The 19,758-nt window shown below is 63.3% G+C and overlaps 2 protein-coding genes across 2 annotated transcripts; both read left to right on the forward strand.

Annotated features, from left to right (window-relative positions):
• Positions 1 to 161: 161 nt before the first annotated feature.
• Positions 162 to 14,376, forward strand: LOC140684220 (scavenger receptor cysteine-rich domain-containing protein DMBT1-like). Its single transcript, XM_072929419.1, has 22 exons — positions 162 to 579; positions 653 to 967; positions 1,113 to 1,496; positions 1,572 to 1,880; positions 1,968 to 2,339; positions 2,421 to 2,564; positions 2,713 to 2,808; positions 3,022 to 3,105; positions 3,342 to 3,482; positions 7,453 to 8,294; positions 9,073 to 9,538; positions 9,609 to 9,929; positions 10,018 to 10,338; positions 10,403 to 10,705; positions 10,779 to 11,093; positions 11,209 to 11,577; positions 11,653 to 12,420; positions 12,502 to 12,645; positions 12,794 to 12,889; positions 13,103 to 13,186; positions 13,423 to 13,563; positions 13,746 to 14,376. Exons 1-22 carry the CDS (start codon positions 228 to 230, stop codon positions 13,859 to 13,861), a joined length of 6,483 nt encoding a protein of 2,160 aa, XP_072785520.1. The 5' UTR covers positions 162 to 227; the 3' UTR covers positions 13,862 to 14,376.
• A 119-nt stretch (positions 14,377 to 14,495) lies between these two features.
• Positions 14,496 to 19,718, forward strand: LOC140684380 (uncharacterized). The gene is made up of 3 exons (XM_072930696.1): positions 14,496 to 15,246; positions 17,183 to 17,390; positions 19,322 to 19,718. Exons 1-3 carry the CDS (start codon positions 14,815 to 14,817, stop codon positions 19,705 to 19,707), a joined length of 1,026 nt encoding a protein of 341 aa, XP_072786797.1. The 5' UTR covers positions 14,496 to 14,814; the 3' UTR covers positions 19,708 to 19,718.
• Positions 19,719 to 19,758: the final 40 nt, after the last annotated feature.

The raw sequence follows: 19,758 nt of genomic DNA on the forward strand, positions 1-19,758 counted from the left end.
GGACGCCGAGGTGGTTTGCCAGCAACTGGGCTGTGGCTCGGCTTCCAAAGACTACTATGCCCGTGACACCTTTGGTCTAGGGGGCTGGCTCGTCAGCCTGGCCAGGGTGGACTGCAGGGGGGACGAGGCCTCGCTCTGGGACTGCGAGATCCGTGGCTGGGGGCCCTATAACAGCAGCGTCCATTATTGGGACACAGCTGTGTCCTGCCAAGGTAGGAGCTGGGCTTATGGGGGCACGGGGCACTGCCTGCGCATCCCTTGACACTGGTCCTGCAGGATTCTCCCGGCTAGTGGGAGGTGATGGAGCCTGTGCCGGGCGTCTGGAGGTGCGTCGGGGCCGGGCCTGGGTCGGTGTCTGTGAGGATCAGGTGGACATGAAGGCGGCCCAGGTGGTGTGCAGGGAGCTGGGCTGCGGTGAGGCGCTCGCCATCCCTGGCAGCGCTCGATTTGGGAGAGGATCAGGGTCATTCTGGGACGGTGGCTTCCAGTGCAATGGCACCGAGTCCCTGCTCAGTGCGTGTGCCCGGCGTCTGCCCCTCAGCCAGGCCTGCGCCGGCCCTGCCAGCGTCATCTGCTCCGGTAAGTGCTGGGGACGGCGGGAGCTGTTGGGGTCCCTGCGGCATGGCCCCCCTGACCGCCGTTCGTGCCGCAGCCTACACGGGCTTCCGGCTGGGGAACAGCAGCTCGGGATGCTCCGGGCGAGTGGAGGTGGCAGTGAGGGGGACGTGGGGATCCGTGTGCGCCAGCGAGTGGGACCTGGCCGATGCGCACGTCCTGTGCCGCCACCTGGGCTGCGGCCGCGCCTCCAGCGTGCCCCCGGGAGGCTCCTTTGGCAGCGGGGAGGGGACACTGCGGCCGGACGCCTTCGGCTGCCACGGGAGCGAGCGGCACCCGGGCGAGTGCCCCGTGGCCGTGCTGGGGAAGCCGCCCTGTGTGCCCGGAAACGCCGCCGCCGTCAAGTGCTCAGGTGTGCAAGGCGGCTCTGCGAGGAGCCTTAAGGGCTTTTGGGAGCCTGCTAAGAATTGGCAGCAGTGGATACCGGATATATTTTGGACTGAAGTTCCATCTGAGGCAGGTGCTACAGCTCCGTGGCTCTGCTGCTGAATTTGCAGGTGCTGGCTTTGTCACGACCCTGCGGCTGGTGGATGGTCAGAGCTTGTGTGATGGGCGGCTGGAGGAGGCCATAAGCAGCCCAGCCTGGCGCCGTGTGCCACTGGAGCAGTGGAAGTCATGGGATGTCAACGCGGTATGTTCCGTGCTGGGCTGTGGCCAAGCCAGGGATGTTTACTCTGCCTTGGGTACGGCTGCTGCATTGAGCAGCAGCCCCAGCCTGGTGGACATCCGGACTGAAGAGATGGACGGCGTTTTGGACGTGGGCTCTGCACTGACCGGCAGCCCTGAGGAGATGGATGACCAGCTGGAGGAGAGGGGCGATGTCTCAGGGATGGGCCCTGCGCTGAACAGCAGCGTGGAGGAGATGGCCATCACCTGCTCAGGTGGGTGTCCCGAGAAGGGCCAGAGGTGAGGGTGCCCCAAGCAGCCCCCCCAGCCCATTCCTTCCCGGCCCACAGGCAGCCGGCAGGTGAGGCTGGCGGGGAGCTCGGGGCGCTGTGCCGGGCGCGTGGAGGTCTATTCTGGGGGCAGCTGGAGCTCCGTCTGCCAGGAAGGCTGGGAGCTGCAGGACGCCGCCGTTGTCTGCCGGGAGCTGGGCTGTGGCACGGCACTGGAGGCCCCGAGCCGGGCGCGCTTCGGTGCCGGCACGGGGCCGCTGTGGCCGTACGTGCCCGACTGCTCCGGCTCCGAGGAGTCTCTCTGGGAATGCGGGCGCACGGAACGGCGCGAGTGCGGGCGCGGTGGCGGGGCAGGGGCCGTCTGCTCAGGTCGGTGCCGGGCACCCCAAGGTCAGGGCCCGGCAGAGGCCCCGGGGGGTTCCCGGCCGTGCCGTGACCCCCCCGCTCCCCTTGCAGAGCAGCTCTCGGTGCGGCTGGCAGGAGGCCCTGGGCGCTGCCGGGGGTACCTGGAGGTGTCCTACAACGGCACCTGGGGCCGCGTCTGCGCCAATGGCACCCGCACCGACACCGGCACCGCCGTCTGCCGCCAGCTGGGCTGTGGGGACCGGGGCTGGCTCTTGGCTGTCCCCACCCAGCAGCCGTCCCTGGCGTGGCTGGCCTGGGTGGGCTGTGAGGACGGGGCCCGCTCGCTCTGGGGGTGCCCCTCGGCCCCCTGGCACCTGCAGAGCTGTGGCACCGGCGGCTACGCCCAAGTGGAGTGTGAGGAGGACGGCGATGGCACCTCTGAGGGACGCACTACCCCATATCCGGAGGGTGCCACCAGCACAGGTAGCTCTGCCCGTGCCTGCATCCCCCACCGCAGGCTGGCTGGGATCCCCCTCCCCTCACTGCCTGCCTGTGTCCCCACAGGTGTCCCCAGCAGATCGCCCTCAGCAGTGGCCGTGGGGACTGTGCCTGTGCCCACTGTGCTGTGCGTGGTGCTGGGGACGCTGCTGTGCCTGTCCCTGGGTGCCCTGGCCCTGCTGCTGTGCCGTGCCCGTGCCCGGCGCCGAGGTGGGTCCCAGTGGATGGGGGTGGGGACAGATCCGGTCTGGGGGTCCAGAGGCTCCTGTCCTCTGGAACAGCTCTGAAGGTGGCCGGGGTGATCCCGGTGCCACCCACAGGGCCCAGGGCCCCAGGTAAGTGCTGCATCTGGTTCCAGGCCCTGGCAGAGCTGCAGATGCCATCTCCAACGCTGTCTACGAGGAGCTGGATTACAAAGCCGTGCCAGAGTACCAGGAGGTGCCCACTCCCCCAGGTGGGCGCCGCCCTTGTGCCCCGGCTGTGCTCGGAGTGAAGGCTCTGCCTGACAGCCCCACGGCACCTCCGGGTCCTGGTGGCCCTGCTGTGGTTCCTGGCCATGGGCTGTGGGTGTCCCTGGGTGCCACAGCAGCCCTGCTCCGTAGCGTGAGGTTCTGTCACCTGCAGAGCCGCTTGTGGCCACCCCCAAGTCCCTGTTTGTCCCCTGCAGGTTCCCTGTCGGAGGGACGGGTGAAGAAGCTGCCCTATTACACCGGGGACAGCGTGGAGGGGAGTGACACCGAGGCAGCCCCAGGTAGGGCCACAGGGAAGGAGCCCAGCAGGGAGACCTGGGGACAGGGGGCACACCCAGGCTGGGGGGCTGAGGGGACAAATCCTTTCCCCCTTGTTAGTGTGCCGAGAGACATCGCCTTTCCCTGTGGGACCCCAGGGCCAACAGCAGCTGCCCAGTGGAAAGGCTGGCAAGGATTGCACAGCCAGAGCCCTGCCAGGGACACTGGTCACTGCCATGGACCCCTCTGATTTTCCCAGATCCCCCTGCCCGGCCCGAGCAAGGAACCCCGGAGGGCTACGACGATGTCCTGGATGTGCCACAGGAGGCCCCTGCTCCCAGCACTGGGGACATCTCTGAGGGAGTGACACGGCAGAAATTGATCTGTGTCCTCCCCACAGGTGAGAGGGCTCAAAGCTGCCCTGTCCCCTCTGTCGAGCCACTCCAGGGCAGGGTTTGTGTGTGGGGGCAGGCAGGGCCCCAGCACAGATCCATGGGTGCTGTGCTCTGACCCCCGGTGGGGTCCGTCAGGGGGGACAGGGAGCTGCCTGCCCCTCAGGCACCTTTCCGTGCTGTCCCCAAGGTGGGATCTGCTCCCCTCCATGTCCCCCAGGAGCAACAACAGACTTCTCAGATCCGAGCCCTGGGAACACGGACTATGACGATGTGGGCAGCAGCGCCCCGGCGACACTGCCATGAGGATGTCCTGGCCATGCCACAGCCCTGGGGACACGTGTGTGGCAGTGCGGTGGGGCCCTGTGCCCAGGGAGGTCTGGCCCTGCCCATGGAAGTCATCCCTCGCTGTGCAGCGCTGCAGGAAAGCAGCTCCTGTGTAGGGATTTCCTTTGATTTCACGTAAATTTTCATTTTCTCCTATTAAAAGCCAAACTGGTCAGAGATTCACTCCCAGGCCTGGAAGCTCATTCTGGGGCTGGCACTTCCATCCCATGTACGCTTTTGGTTGGCAATGTGAGGCAGGAACTGGAAGCAGAAACACATCCCTGGGGATGGTGGGCTGAGGGGGGAGGGCAGAGGAGGATTGCTGGGCTTGTCTGCAGGGCCTTTATTTATCGCTGCCAAATGCACAGAAGCGATGCCAGCAACAGCGAGGGGAAAAGGGAGAGGGCAGGAGCCGGAGCCCACCCCGCAGGTGCCGCAGGATCTCCTCCCCGTGCCCCGCGGGTGGGGCAGGCTCAGCCCCACTCTCAGCGCCGAGAGCTGGGCTGGGAAGGGCTCTGGTTGTTGGAAGGACTTTTCCTAAAGGAGGGGAGGTCTCCTGAAGGAGGGGAGCGCCTTCCTGTCCCCCGGCAGCAGCCCGCGGTGGCAGGGCAGCCGGGCCATGGCCCCTGGCTGCGGCACGTCGTGCTCCAGGAGGCTCCCGATATTTAGGGCGGGCTGCAGAGCCCGGAGGGCGTCCAGTTCCTGCAGCAGGGCCTGGCTGAAGCCGTCCGTGCTCAGCCTGGGCGTGGAGGAGGCAGGAGAAGAGGAGAAGGTGCTGGAGCTTGTGGGGAGGTGTCGGAGTCCAGAGCATCCCTCTGGCTGCCCTGGATGACTCGAGCCCCTGGCAAAGAGCCCAGGAACCTTGGCAGCAAACGGAAAACACCTCTGGATTCGATTTTAGCCCGTGGGAGAGGCTGCCGACCTTACATGAGGAATTACAAGCAAAAATGGTTTGAATGATGTAATAAGGAAACTGGCACAGGGTGGAAAAGTAGAATTTTGGGATTTGTTAGAATGGAATTCAGGGGTAGAAGATGGGGGAACCTGAGCATGCCCTAGCTTCTTCTTCCTTCTTCTTGTCCTCCATGTCTTGGCATGACAGTGACACTTTTCTATTGGTTTAGGATAGGGACACCTTGTCCAACGTATATTTTAGGTATTGGTATGGGAATTGTAACCACGGTACACGTAATTTTGGGTTTATACCGTGGGAGCCGCCTGGGTTGGGAAGGAGACTGCCACGGCTTCTGTGCTAGCTGGACCTCGGCAGGTCACAGAGAAACTAGAAACTCTTGTAGATACGGGAAAATAAACAACCTTGAAAAGTCGGCTTCGTGCATTCCAGACCTCTTCTTCAGCGGCCGGGCTAGGGAAAAAGGACTTTCACACTGTTGGGGTCTTGCCCAGTGACCCCGACAGTTTTGGCCTCTCTGGGTGGGCACGGAGCTCACCAGAAGTGCTGAACATCTGACCCTAGCCCGACTAGAAAACTCCCTAAAGAGGACGGCTCGAACCCTTGCAGAGAGCAAGGTTCTTCATACTTGACTCGGAAAGGAGAAGATCCACGGGCCCTGGGTGTTCTCCACCTGTTATCTGCTGGACAGAGACCAGGAAAGCTTCTGGACTGATTTTGCAGACGCCGCCGCTATTGGGCGAGGACCGAAGTGGGTTTCGGGAGATACGTGAAACCCTGCCGGACTCTGATGCAAGCAGACGCTGAATCTGAGAACAAAGAGGCAAGCACGCAGACGTGAGAGGATATCCACAAACATCTCTTCAATCCAGAATTTCAGGACATGGGTGTCATTGCCTTGCAAAGTCAAAATGTTGTTTGTGTGCTTCATTCTGTTGTCAATTGCCTTAGGCAATTCCATTGCCTTGGGTAATTCGGCAGATTTTCCCATGCTCCAACCAAAAGAAAACGTTTGGGAAACTTTGGCCAATGCAGCAGGTTTGGACACCATCTGCTTGACACGTTCAAGACTGAAAAAAACGTGTTCAACATGTCTTCTGGGCTTGCCAGTGAGTGAATGGCCAATTCCAAAGAACATCCCTCCCAAGGTTTCACAGGTCATTCCGAATCCTGTGGACGGATGGGAGGTTTGGACACAATTTCTCCCAATGGTTCCTTTTGAACCTCAAGAATTGGAAATTCTTGGTTCAGTGACAATGAATTTTTGTATAGAATTTGGCATTTCAGGAGTGATGTAAACAAATAGTAAAATGATAGATGTCGCCCCAAATAATTTCATTTCCAGAAATGCCTCTTCTTGGTGTAATTACACCAAGGTGTCAAACAGACCATCCCACCAAGCCCCAGCGCAATTGCCACAAGGGGTCTTTTTCATTTGTGGGGACAGGATTTGGCCTGCTATCCCTGCAAATGCCACAGGCGGTGGCAGCATTGGAAAACTTTCATTGCTACCACCCGATTTGACAATCTTGAGAGGGAAAAAGCATAGGGGGAAAAGAAATATTAAAAAATATGATCCAAAGTGTGATGATAATGCTTATACATGGAACAAGGCTCAGAGAAATGTGGCTGCAATATTTTCGCCACAAGCAGCATCAGGGGTAGCCGTGACTCACCTGGATCGGATGGGGTGTTGGTTGAGCAAACACGCTCGTGCTGTCTCTCTTGCACTGAGTGACGTGCTAACAGATGTCAACAGTGGAAGACGGGCAACTCTTCAGAACAGAGCGGCAATCGGTTATTTATTGCTGACGCATGGGCACGGGTGTGAAGAATTTGAAGGCATGTGCTGCATGAACTTGTCAGATCATTTGAAATCAATCCATGAAAACATGGAGCGATTGCAGGAAGGTATAGACAAATTTGGAGAATTTACTGGATCTTGGTTGAATGATTAGTTTGATTTTTTTTGACCTCTCACCATTGTGGAGGGAACTTTTGAAAATGGCTTTTTATATTTTAGTAGGGCTTGCCAGTCTTCTGCTTATTTTTCCATGCCTTTTTCAATGTGTGCGGCGAGCCATGAACAGGGCTGCCAGAGAGGTGTTTTTGGTGCAACGAGAAAGGGGAGCTGTCGGAGTCCAGAGCATTCCTCTGGCTGCCCTGGATGACTCCAGCCCCTGGCAAAGGGCACAGGAACCTTGGCAGCAAATGGAAAACACCTGTGGATTCCACTTTAGCCCCTAGGAGAGGCTGCCGACCTTACATGAGGAATTAAAATTAAAACGGTTTGAACGATGTAATAAGGAAATTGATATAGGGTGGAAAAGTAGAATTTTGGGATTTGTTAGAATGGAATTCAGGGGTACAAGATGGGGGAACCTGGGAGTGCCCTAGCTTCTTCTTCCTTCTTCTTGTCCTCCATGTCTTGCTGTGATAGTGACACTTTTCTATTGGTTTAGGACAGGGACACTTTTTCTAACGTAGATTTTAGGTATTGGTACGGGAATTCTAAACACAGCATATATAAATTTGCATATATTACGTGGGAGCTGCCTGGGGCGGGAAGGAGACTGCCACGGCTTCTGTGCTAGCTGAACCTCGGCAGGTCAGAAAGAAACTCTTGTAGATAAGGAAAAATAAACAACCTTGAAAAGTCGGCTTCAAGCATTCCAGACCTCTTCTTCAGCGGCCGGGCTAGGGAAAAAGGACTTTCACACTGCCGGGGTCTTGTCCAGTGACCCCGACAGGGAGGGAGGTGCCGAGCCAGGCTGGATGCCGCTGCGGCCCTGCCTGTCCCGCAGCCTGCGCTGCCCGGCTCGGGAATGGCGGGCACGGAAGGGAAGGTGGCAGGGCCCTCACTCAGCGCAGGCTCCGCAGCGGGCAGGCGGGATGCCGGAGCTGCTGGCAGAGCTGCAGGACGCCGTGGGCTCGCAGCTCGTTGTCACTCCGGCCCGGGCAGGTGAGACGGGGCCCCTGCAGCAGCCGCGCAGCCGGGGCTGGGCAGGAGGCGCCCGCCAGCCGGCAGCTGCCCGGCCTGTGGGAGCTGGGAAACAGGCAAGGAGGGCTTTGGCCTCGGCTCCCTCGGCTGCTGCAGGTGGGAAGGGCGGAGCAGCGGCTGAGGTCCTGGCAGCAGCAGGGGCTGGTGAGGCGGCAAGAGCGCAGCCCGACCAGAGCCCTCGGGAAAGAACCTCCGAGCCCACCGCGGGCCCGCGGAGGTATCCGTGGGGTCGGAGAGCTCCTGTCCCCTGTGGCCGAGGCAGCAGCCGCCCACCCGCTCAGGTCGCCGCCGCTGCCCTCCTGTGTCGGCCCGCAGCGCCCTGGCCCGGTGCGGGCTCGGCGCGGTGCGGGCGTGTGTGAGCGGAGCAGCCCCGGACAGCGCCCGGTGCCGCAGTGCCCGGCAGCGCGGGGGGATGGGGCAGGGCAGCTCCCGCCGCCGCCGCCGCGGCGAGGGACCGGGACGTGCTGCCCGTGGGGAATCGCTGCGGTGCCGCCGGGTGGGGAGCAGCGGCAGTTCCCGCTGCTCCGTCTGCTCCGGGGGGAGCCCGGGACGAGAGTCCGGGAAGTTCGGGTCGATCGCGTAAGGAATGGTCGGGGAAAGCGGGATCCCGGCCAGGTGAGGGACCCCATGAGAGTGACAGGGGGATACGGGGATCAGGAGGAAGAGAGACTTTAGTGTGGATTTTTTTGGGGCTTGCAATGTGAGGGAGCCAAACCCTTTTATATTTCCTGGGACAGCCTTGGGAGGAAGCACTTGGGGTCGTTTCTGTATTCCTGCGGTAGCAGCCAGTGGGTTTAGGGAGGGAGAGAAAGGCGACTGTGCCATGGGAAAGCTGGGCTGAAAGGGGTGAGGGAACGTGAGGTGTGGATGTCGGAGCGGGTGTTCCGGGAAGCTCCGGGGCCAGCGTGAATGAGAGGAGCCGCAGCTGGAAGGGGCGTCGGTGTCCGCGGTGCGAGTGGATCCGTGCGTGGGGAAAGCGGCGGCAGGGAGTGCGGTGCAGGGTGAGAGCGGGCAGTTCGCTGCGGAGCGCGGCTGCCGAGTCGCAGGGGCCGGAGCGGCGGGGCAGGGGCGGCGGAGCGGCGGCGTTATCGGCGGAGCGCGGTCGTCGGGAGGCGCGTGCGGTCGCCGGCGCCGCCGGGAGCCGCCGCGGGGTGACCGCCTCCTTCCTGCCCTGGCGGCGAGGCGAGCGCGGGGCCGCAGCCGCGGCAGCAGCGCCATGTGCCAGCGCCGCCGCGAGGGACCGGGGAGCTGGCACCTGGCAGCGCCGCGCGGGGCCGGGGGCTGCTGCCACCCCCCGCGGGGGCTGCGAGCTGCCGGGAGGGGAGCGCCCCGAGCGTGGGGCCTTTGAACTTCGCAGGTGCCCGAGCTAGATGTGGTCCCGGGGAAGGTGTCGGTAGGATGTGGGCTGAAGGCTGTCGTCGCCGCCAGGAGGGCTCTTGTCGGGCTCCAGCAGCACCGTTGGAGGCCCGGGGGATGGAGGCAGGGCCCCCGCGGGGCAGGTGCAGTGGGGGGGCTGTCTCCCCCCGGGGACATCCGGGTGGCAGCCCACTGTGGCGAAGCGTGTGACGCCAGAAGCGCAGGCGAGGCTCATATTTGGGCACGGAGCAGGTTATTGGAGGCCGCGGCCCCGCAGCCGGGAGATGAGGCGCCTGATAAAGGCTGCCCCGGTGCTGCTGCCTGCGTTGGCTCGGGCGCAGGGCTGAGGGAGCTGCCCCGGCTGCGCCGGCTCGGGGCCGGTGGCCGTGGGGCCGGTGCCGTGGGGCCGGTGGCCATGGGGCCGGTGGCGGCGCTGGGGCTGCTGCTGTGCGTGCGGCTGTGTGCGGGTGAGTGGCGGCGGGCGGGAGCGGGACCCGCGGCGGTGGCGGGCCCGGCTCAGCAGCCCCCGTGCCGCAGGCTCCGGGCAGCTGCGTCTGGTGGGCGGCGGCGGGCGCTGTGCCGGGCGCGTGGAGGTGGAGCACGGCGGTGAGTGGGGCTCCGTGTGCGTTTTCGACAACGACTGGGAAGCTCGATGGGCCGCGGTGGTGTGCCGGCTGCTGGGCTGTGGCCGGGTGGCCAGGGCGTCCCCGTACGCCCCTTTCGGGCAGGGCACCGGGCGGATCTGGCTGCAGCCCTTCTTCTGCCTGGGCACCGAGAATTCGCTGGTGGAGTGTCCGCACTTTGGATGGGGACGGCACTTCTGCGGCCAGGAGCGGGATGTGGGGGTGACCTGCACAGGTGAGGGGACACGCTGGCGGTGCTGGGACAGCCACGTTATGCTGGAGCATCCTGGGCAGGTCTGAGCCGTGCCGGTGCCCCTGTGCAGATGCCGTGGAGCTGAGGCTGGCAGGCGGCAGCAGTCCCTGTGCCGGGAGGGTGGAGGTGAAGCTGCAGGGAGAGTGGGGCTCGGTGGCAGACGGCGATTGGGACATGGAGGACGCCGAAGTGGTTTGCCAGCAGCTGGGCTGTGGCTCGGCTTCCAAAGCCAACTACGCCCGTGACACCTTCGGCATGGGGAATGGGCTCGTCAGCTTGGTCCTGGTGGACTGCAGGGGGGACGAGGCCACGCTCTGGGACTGTGAGATCCGCGGCTGGGGACCCTATAACGGCAGTGACCATTTTTTAGACACGGCTGTTGTCTGCCAAGGTAGGAGCTGGGCTTATGGGGGCACGGGGCACTGCCTGCACATCCCTTGACACTGGTCCTGCAGGATTCTCCCGGCTAGTCGGAGGTGATGGAGCCTGTGCCGGGCGTCTGGAGGTGCGTCGGGGCCGGGCCTGGGTCGGTGTCTGTGAGGATCAGGTGGACATGAAGGCGGCCCAGGTGGTGTGCAGGGAGCTGGGCTGCGGTGAGGCGCTCGCCATCCCTGGCAGCGCTCGATTTGGGAGAGGATCAGGGTCATTCTGGGACGGTGGCTTCCAGTGCAATGGCACTGAGTCCCTGCTCAGTGCGTGTGCCCGGCGTCTGCCCCACAGCCAGGCCTGCGCCGGCCCTGCCAGTGTCATCTGCTCCGGTAAGTGCTGGGGATGGCGGGAGCTAATGGGGTCCCTGCGGCATGGCCCCCCTGACCGCTGTTCGTGCCGCAGCCTACACGGGCTTCCGGCTGGGGAACAGCAGCTCGGGATGCTCCGGGCGAGTGGAGGTGGCAGTGAGGGGGACGTGGGGATCCGTGTGCGCCAGCGAGTGGGACCTGGCCGATGCGCACGTCCTGTGCCGCCACCTGGGCTGCGGCCACGCCTCCAGCGTGCCCCCGGGAGGCTCCTTCGGCAGCGGGGAGGGGACACTGCGGCCGGACGCCTTCGGCTGCCACGGGAGCGAGCGGCACCCGGGCGAGTGCCCCGTGGCCGTGCTGGGGAAGCCGCCCTGTGTGCCCGGAAACGCCGCCGCCGTCAACTGCTCAGGTGTGCAAGGCGGCTCTGCGAGGAGCCTTAAGGGCTTTTGGGAGCCTGCTAAGAATTGGCAGCAGTGGATGCAGGGAACTTTTGCGATGAAGGACTGAGTCTGACCATTTTACAGGCAGTGTCGAGTCATTGCGGCTAGTAGGGGGCGAGTCCCGATGTGATGGGTTTCTGGATTTGGCCATAGCCACTGGGGCCTGGCGCCGTGTGCCAGGAGAGGTTTCGCTCGTACGGAATTTCAACGAAGTGTGCTGGGAGCTGGGCTGTGGAGAACTGGACAGGACTGATGCTGTCCGTGGTACGATCAAACTGCGGGATGTCAACAATAAGGAGAGGTCCATCATACGAAGGGTGGTTCGAACCATCATAGACAAGACCACCAGGTTGACCAGTTGGACAATTGATGATCATTATTTTTTGTATGAAGAGGATTTCATCACCACTGCACCAGCTGACATCCCACATGGGAGCTACATCACGTGCTCAGGTGGGTGTCCCGAGAAGGGCCAGAGGTGCGGGTGCCCCAAGCAGCCCCCCCAGCCCATTCCTTCCCGGCCCACAGGCAGCCGGCAGGTGAGGCTGGCGGGGAGCTCGGGGCGCTGTGCCGGGCGCGTGGAGGTCTATTCTGGGGGCAGCTGGAGCTCCGTCTGCCAGGAAGGCTGGGAGCTGCAGGACGCCGCCGTTGTCTGCCGGGAGCTGGGCTGTGGCACGGCACTGGAGGCCCCGAGCCGGGCGCGCTTCGGTGCCGGCACGGGGCCGCTGTGGCCGTACGTGCCCGACTGCTCCGGCTCCGAGGAGTCTCTCTGGGAATGCGGGCGCACGGAACGGCGCGAGTGCGGGCGCGGTGGCGGGGCAGGGGCCGTCTGCTCAGGTCGGTGCCGGGCACCCCAAGGTCAGGGCCCGGCAGAGGCCCCGGGGGGTTCCCGGCCGTGCCGTGACCCCCCCGCACCCCTTGCAGAGCAGCTCTCGGTGCGGCTGGCAGGAGGCCCTGGGCGCTGCCGGGGGTACCTGGAGGTGTCCTACAACGGCACCTGGGGCCGCGTCTGCGCCGACGGCACCAGAACCGGCACCGGCACCGCCGTCTGCCGCCAGCTGGGCTGTGAGGACCGGGGCCGGGTCTCAGCTGTCCCCACCCAGCAGCCGTCCCTGGCGTGGCTGGCCTGGGTGGGCTGTGAGGACGGGGCCCGCTCGCTCTGGGGGTGCCCCTCGGCCCCCTGGCACCTGCAGAGCTGTGGCACCGGCGGCTACGCCCAAGTGGAGTGTGAGGAGGACGGCGATGGCACCTCTGAGGGACACACTACCCCATATCCGGAGGGTGCCACCAGCACAGGTAGCTCTGCCCGTGCCTGCATCCCCCACCGCAGGTTGGCTGGTGTCCCCCTCCCCTCACTGCCTGCCTGTGTCCCCACAGGTGTCCCCAGCAGATCGCCCTCAGCAGTGGCCGTGGGGACTGTGCCTGTGCCCACTGTGCTGTGCGTGGTGCTGGGGACGCTGCTGTGCCTGTCCCTGGGTGCCCTGGCCCTGCTGCTGTGCCGTGCCCGTGCCCGGCGCCGAGGTGGGTCCCGGTGGATGGGGGTGGGGACAGATCCGGTCTGGGGGTCCAGAGGCTCCTGTCCTGTGGAACAGCTCTGAAGGTGGCCGGGGTGATCCCGGTGCCACCCACAGGGCCCAGGGCCCCAGGTAAGTGCTGCATCTGATTCCAGGCCCTGGCAGAGCTGCAGATGCCATCTCCAACGCTGTCTACGAGGAGCTGGATTACAAAGCCGTGCCAGAGTACCAGGAGGTGCCCACTCCCCCAGGTTGGTGCCGCCCTTGTGCCCCGGCTGTGCTCGGAGTGAAGGCTCTGCCTGACAGCCCCACGGCACCTCCGGGTCCTGGTGGCCCTGCTGTGGCTCCTGGCCATGGGCTGTGGGTGCCCCTGGGTGCCACAGCAGCCCTGCTCTGTAGCGTGAGGTTCTGTCACCTGCAGAGCCACTTGTGGCCACCCCCAAGTCCCTGTTTGTCCCCTGCAGGTTCCCTGTCGGAGGGACGGGTGAAGAAGCTGCCGTATTACACCGGGGACAGCGTGGAGGGGAGTGACACCGAGGCCGCCCCAGGTAGGGCCACAGGGCAGGAGCCCAGCAGGGAGAGCTGGGGACAGGGGGCACACCCAGGCTGGGGGGCTGAGGGGACAAATCCTTCCCCCCTTGTTAGTGTGCAGAGAGACATCGCCTTTCCCTGTGGGACCACAGGGCCAACAGCAGCTGCCCAGTGGAAAGGCTGGCGGGGGTGGCACAGCCAGAGCCCTGCCAGGGACACTGGTCACTGCCATGGACCCCTCTGATTTTCCCAGATCCCCCTGCCCGGCCCGAGCAAGGAACCCCGGAGGGCTACGACGATGTCCTGGATGTGCCACAGGAGGCCCCTGCTCCCAGCACTGGGGACATCTCTGAGGGAGTGACACGGCAGAAATCGATCTGTGTCCTCCCCACAGGTGAGAGGGCTCACAGCTGCCCTGTCCCCTCTGCAGAGCCACTCCAGGGCAGGGTTTGTGTGTGGGGGCAGGCAGGGCCCCAGCACAGATCCATGGGTGCTGTGCTCTGACCCCCGGTGGGGTCCGTCAGCGGGGACAGGGAGCTGCCTGCCCCTCAGGCACCTTTCCGTGCTGTCCCCAAGGTGGGATCTGCTCCCCTCCATGTCCCCCAGGAGCAACAACAGACTTCTCAGATCCGAGCCCAGGGAACACGGACTATGATGATGTCGGCAGCAGCGCCACGGTGACACTGCCATGAGGATGTCCTGGCCATGCCACAGCCCTGGGGACACGTGTGTGGCAGCGCGGTGGGGCCCTGTGCCCAGGGAGGTCTGGCCCTGCCCATGGAAGTCATCCCTCGCTGTGCAGCGCTGCAGGAAAGCAGCTCCTGTGTAGGAATTTCCTTTGATTTCTGTGTGTTGCTATCGCACTGGCGCGGTAATGTGGTGGAAGGGATTTAGAAAGGCCTTGGGAATTGGAAACTGAGGTAAAGATACATTTAGGTATGAGGAAAAGATACACTTATGTATGCTCCATTGTTTCGGGAAAGTTTAGCTTCAGTATTTTTCTGTAAACCCCTTTCTCTCCATCCCTGAGCAGTTCCCATTGGACCTGACCCCTGGGGTGGTTCTGATGAGCCCATGCTGGACACTGTCTCTATTGTTTAGACCTTATCTCTTAATTTTGCTGTATAAAACTGTACCTGGGCAGTGGCCCAGGGTCTTTTGTCCCTGCAACCGTTCAGGCAATACAATCTCTCTGGACCGCACACAACTGACCTCTCTTTGTCTCTTTATCTCGACTCCTTGCGGCGACCGAGGCGCACCGCCGCTGGGACCGTGCTAACCCAGCCGCTGCCTGGTGAGCCCAGTGCAGCGGGACCGCGGCAAACCCCGGTCCCCTGAGGGGACAGCCAGCCAGAGGGGTCCCGGGGGCCCGGGGAGTGACGGGGGACAGCCACAAGTGACCCCCGAAAGCTGCATCCGTGTAAATTGCCATTTTTTCCTATTAAGAGCCAAACTGGTCAGAAACTCACTCCCAGGCCTGGAAGCTCATTCTGGGGCTGGCACTTCTATCCCGTGTACGCTTTTGGTTGGTGATGTGAGGCAGGAACTGGAAGCAGAAACACATCCCTGGGGATGGTGGGCTGAGGGGGGAGGGCAGAGGAGGATTGCTGGGCTTGTCTGCAGGGCCTTTATTTATCGCTGCCAAATGCACAGAAGTGATGCCAGCAACAGCGAGGGGAAAAGGGAGAGGGCAGGAGCCGGAGCCCACCCCGCAGGTGCCGCAGGATCTCCTCCCCGTGCCCCGCGGGTGGGGCAGGCTCAGCCCCACTCTCAGCACCGAGAGCTGGGCTGGGAAGGGCTCTGGTTGTTGGAAGGACTTTTCCTAAAGGAGGGGAGGTCTCCTGAAGGAGGGGAGTGCCTTCCTGCCCCCCGGCAGCAGCCCGCGGTGGCAGGGCGGCCGGGCCATGGCCCCTGGCTGCGGCACGTCGTGCTCCAGGAGGCTCCCGATCTTCAGGGCGGGCTGCAGAGCCCGGAGGGCGTCCAGTTCCTGCAGCAGGGCCTGGCTGAAGCCGTCCGTGCTCAGCCTGGGCGTGGAGGAGGCAGGAGAAGAGGAGAAGGTGCTGGAGCTTGTGGGGAGGTGTCAGAGTCCAGAGCATCCCTCTGGCTGCCCTGGATGACTCGAGCCCCTGGCAAAGAGCTCAGGAACCTTGGCAGCAAACGGAAAACACCTGTGGATTCGATTTTAGCCCGTGGGAGAGGCTGGCGAACTTACGTGAGGAATTACAAGCAAAAAGGGTTTGAATGATGTCATAAGGAAATTGACACAGGGTGGAAAAGTAGAATTTTGGGATTTGTTAGAATGGAATTCAGGGGTACAAGATGGAGGAACCTGGGCATGCTGAAATGAAAGATTTTCCAGAGATCACTTGAGCTAACAAAAAGAATGTATCAAAAATGAATGTATCAAAAGTGAATACATCAAAAATGAATGTATCATGTTTGTAGAATCATGTGTTGAATTTTAAGAAACCTCTGCACAAAAGGCATAAGAAAGAAAACAAAGATCTTTAAAGCTTCTTGCAGAAAGACAAATACCGGAAAAGACCAGGAATGCAAAGAATTCAGACAAGGAAGCCCCTCTGCCTCCAAACATGTCAAGGATGATGGACTTATCCAGATAAGATAGCAAAGGACTAAAAGCGCAAGCGCAGAGGAGAAGAGTTCAAAAGTTCAATGCAGAGGAAGATGATGGTTTGAGCCTCAAGGACCTCCAGGGACCCCCATAAAGGCCCCCACAAAAAACCACGCATGCCCAGAAGGGCCTGGACCTATTTAGCATGAGAGGCGAAGACAGGTGGGGCCAGGGGTTGAATATGCATAGAAAAGTTGTGTAATGTATTGCATATGGAACACATTTGTGAATAAAACTGGGGGGCAAACTTCAGCTCGGGGCACAAGATTTCGGAGAGTTATCTCACTTGTGCTGGGCGCTGTCATACATACCCACTTCATAACTACATCAAGTTGTGGAGTCTATTTATTTATTCAGCGTATCGCTACAATGCCCTAGCTTCTTCTTCCTTCTTGTCCTCCATGTCTTGCTGTGATAGTGACACTTTTCTATTGGTTTAGGATAGGGACACCTTGTCCAAAGTAGATTTGAGGTACTGGTACGGGAATTGTAAACACAGTAGATGTAATTTTGGGTCTATAATGTGGGAGCCCTCTGGGGACGAAAAGGAGACTGCCACGGCTGGACCTCGGCAGGTCAGAAAGAAACTCTTGTATATCAGGGAAAAAGAAACAACCTTGAAAAGTCGGCTTCACGCATTCTAGACCACTTCTTGAGCGGCCGGGCTAGGGAAAAAGGACTTTCACACTGTCGGGGTCCTTCCCAATTGAAATGAACGGGGTCTATGCCTTTATTATTAGTCAGCTCGGCAGGGGGCTCAACAAGGAGCTCGCCCTCGCAGTTGTAGCTTCTCCACTAGCCGAAGGGTGAGCAGGCGTGCAGAGTCTGTCCCTGGAGTCTCCGTGGCACGCTGGTAGCTGGAGGTGAAGAGGTGTGCAGTCCATATATGAAGTCCCAGCAGACAGTCCTCTCTCCTTTCCTCCTGCACACTGGTAGCCGCAGGGTGTGGGGATGTGCAGAGCCTGCTGCCGGAGTCCAGCAGCAGCTGTCCCTTTACTCCTCCTCTGGTAACACCAGGAAGTGTGTGTTACTTCGTGCCTGCTTCCCACAGCCCAGTCCAGTCTGGTCCTCTGTAGGTTATGGTGACAGGTCAAACACAGACTAGGGATGGGGTTCCCTTTTCCCCAACCAGCACACCCATCCAGCCCCCTCCACTGTGCCCATCTTTTGCATTTAAGGGTGTTTTTCATCCCCAAAACCCCCTCCCATGATTCCACTGGATTATTTTGCATCCCAGTCCTAGAATGGTAGTGAGGGTGGGGGGAGGTAGGTGATTCCCAGGAACAATTAGCTAATTAACATTTCAATGTCAGTACTTAGCCCAAGCCAAGTGTCCCAGCCAGGCTGTTTTGTTCATAACACCAGTGACCCCGACAGGGAGGGAGGTGCCGAGCCAGGCTGGATGCCGCTGCGGCCCTGCCTGTCCCGCAGCCTGCGCTGCCCGGCTCGGGAATGGCGGGCACGGAAGGGAAGGTGGCAGGGCCCTCACTCAGCGCAGGCTCCGCAGCGGGCAGGCGGGATGCCGGAGCTGCTGGCAGAGCTGCAGGACGCCGTGGGCTCGCAGCTCGTTGTCACTCCGGCCCGGGCAGGTGAGACGGGGCCCCTGCAGCAGCCGCGCAGCCGGGGCTGGGCAGGAGGCGCCCGCCAGCCGGCAGCTGCCCGGCCTGTGGGAGCGAGGGAAACAGGCAAGGAGGGCTTTGGCCTCGGCTCCCTCGGCTGCTGCAGGTGGGAAGGGCGGAGCAGCGGCTGAGGTCCTGGCAGCAGCAGGGGCTGGTGAGGCGGCAAGAGCGCAGCCCGACCAGAGCCCTCGGGAAAGAAGCTCCGAGCCCACCGCGGGCCCGCGGAGGTATCCGTGGGGTCGGAGAGCTCCTGTCCCCTGTGGCCGGGGCAGCAGCCGCCCACCCGCCCAGGCCGCCGCCGCTGCCCTCCTGTGTCAGCCCGCAGCGCCCTGGCCCGGTGCGGGCTCGGCGCGGTGCGGGCGTGTGTGAGCGGAGCAGCCCCGGACAGCGCCCGGTGCCGCAGTGCCCGGCAGCGCGGGGGGATGGGGCAGGGCAGCTCCCGCCGCCGCCGCGGAGAGGGACCGGGACGTGCTGCCCGTGGGGAATCGCTGCGGTGCCGCCGGGTGGGGAGCAGCGGCAGTTCCCGCTGCTCCGTCTGCTCCGGGGGGAGCCCGGGACGAGAGTCCGGGAAGTTCGGGTCGATCGCGTAAGGAAGGGTCGGGGAAAGCGGGATCCCGGCCAGGTGCGGGACCCCCTGAGAGTGACAGCGGGATACGGGGATCAGGAGGAAGAGAGACTTTAGTGTGAATTTTTTTTGTTGCTTGCAATGTGAGGGGGTCAAAGCCCTTTTATATTTCCTGGGACAGCCTTGGGAGGAAGCACTTGGGGTCGTTTCTGTATTCCTGCGGTAGCAGCCAGTGGATTTAGGGAGGGAGAGAAAGGCGACTGTGCCATGGGAAAGCTGGGCTGAAAGGGGTGAGGGAACGTGAGGCGTGGATGTCGGAGCGGGTGTTCCGGGAAGCTCCGGGGCCAGCGTGAGTGAGAGGAGCCGCAGCTGGAAGGGGCGTCGGTGCCCGCGGTGCGAGTGGATCCGTGCGTGGGGAAAGCGGCGGCAGGGAGTGCGGTGCAGGGTGAGAGCGGGCAGTTCGCTGCGGAGCGCGGCTGCCGAGACGCAGGGGCCGGAGCGGCGGGGCAGAGGCGGCGGAGCGGCGGCGTTATCGGCGGCAGCGCGGGCGTCGGGAGGCGCGTGCGGTCGCCGGCGCCGCCGGGAGCCGCCGGGGGGTGACCGCCTCCTTCCTGCCCTGGCGGCGAGGCGAGCGCGGGGCCGCAGCCGCGGCAGCAGCGCCATGTGCCAGCGCCGCCGCGAGGGACCGGGGAGCTGGCACCTGGCAGCGCCGCGCGGGGCCGGGGGCTGCTGCCACCCCCCGCGGGGGCTGCGAGCTGCCGGGAGGGGAGCGCCCCGAGCGTGGGGCCTTTGAACTTCGCAGGTGCCCGAGCTAGATGTGGTCCCGCGGAAGGTGTCGGTAGGATGTGGGCTGAAGGCTGTCGTCGCCGCCAGGACGGCTCTTGTCGGGCTCCAGCAGCACCGTTGGAGGCCCGGGGATGGAGGCAGGGCCCCCGCGGGGCAGGTGCAGTGGGGGGGCTGTCTCCCCCCGGGGACATCCGGGTGGCAGCCCACTGTGGCGAAGCGTGTGACGCCAGAAGCGCAGGCGAGGCTCATATTTGGGCACGGAGCAGGTTATTGGAGGCCGCGGCCCCGCAGCCGAGAGATGAGGCGCCTGATAAAGGCTGCCCCGGTGCTGCTGCCTGCGTTGGCTCGGGCGCAGGCCTGAGGGAGCTGCCCCGGCTGCGCCGGCTCGGGGCCGGTGCCGTGGGGCCGGTGGCGTGGGGCCGGTGGCCATGGGGCCGGTGGCGGCGCTGGGGCTGCTGCTGTGCGTGCGGCTGTGTGCGGGTGAGTGGCGGCGGGCGGGAGCGGGGCCCGCGGCGGTGGCGGGCCCGGCTCAGCAGCCCCCGTGCCGCAGGCTCCGGGCAGCTGCGTCTGGTGGGCGGCGGCGGGCGCTGTGCCGGGCGCGTGGAGGTGGAGCACGGCGGTGAGTGGGGCTCCGTGTGCGTCTTCGACTTCCACTGGGACGCTCGCTTGGCCGAGGTGGTGTGCCGGCTGCTGGGCTGTGGCCGGGTGGCCAGGGCGTCCCCGTACGCCCCGTTCGGGCAGGGCACCGGGCGGATCTGGCTGCAGCCCTTCTTCTGCCGAGGAGGTGAGAATGCGCTGGAGGAGTGTCCGCACTTTGGATGGGGACGGCACTTCTGCGGCCACGACCGGGATGTGGGGGTGACCTGCACAGGTGAGGGGACACGCTGGCCGTGCAGGGACCGGCACGTTGTGCTGGAGCATCCTGGGCAGGTCTGAGCCATGCCGGTGCCCCTGTGCAGATGCCGTGGAGCTGAGGCTGGTGGGCGG

The sequence above is a fragment of the Taeniopygia guttata genome, chromosome 5 (genome assembly GCF_048771995.1).
Source record: "Taeniopygia guttata chromosome 5, bTaeGut7.mat, whole genome shotgun sequence".
NCBI lineage: Eukaryota > Metazoa > Chordata > Aves > Passeriformes > Estrildidae > Taeniopygia > Taeniopygia guttata.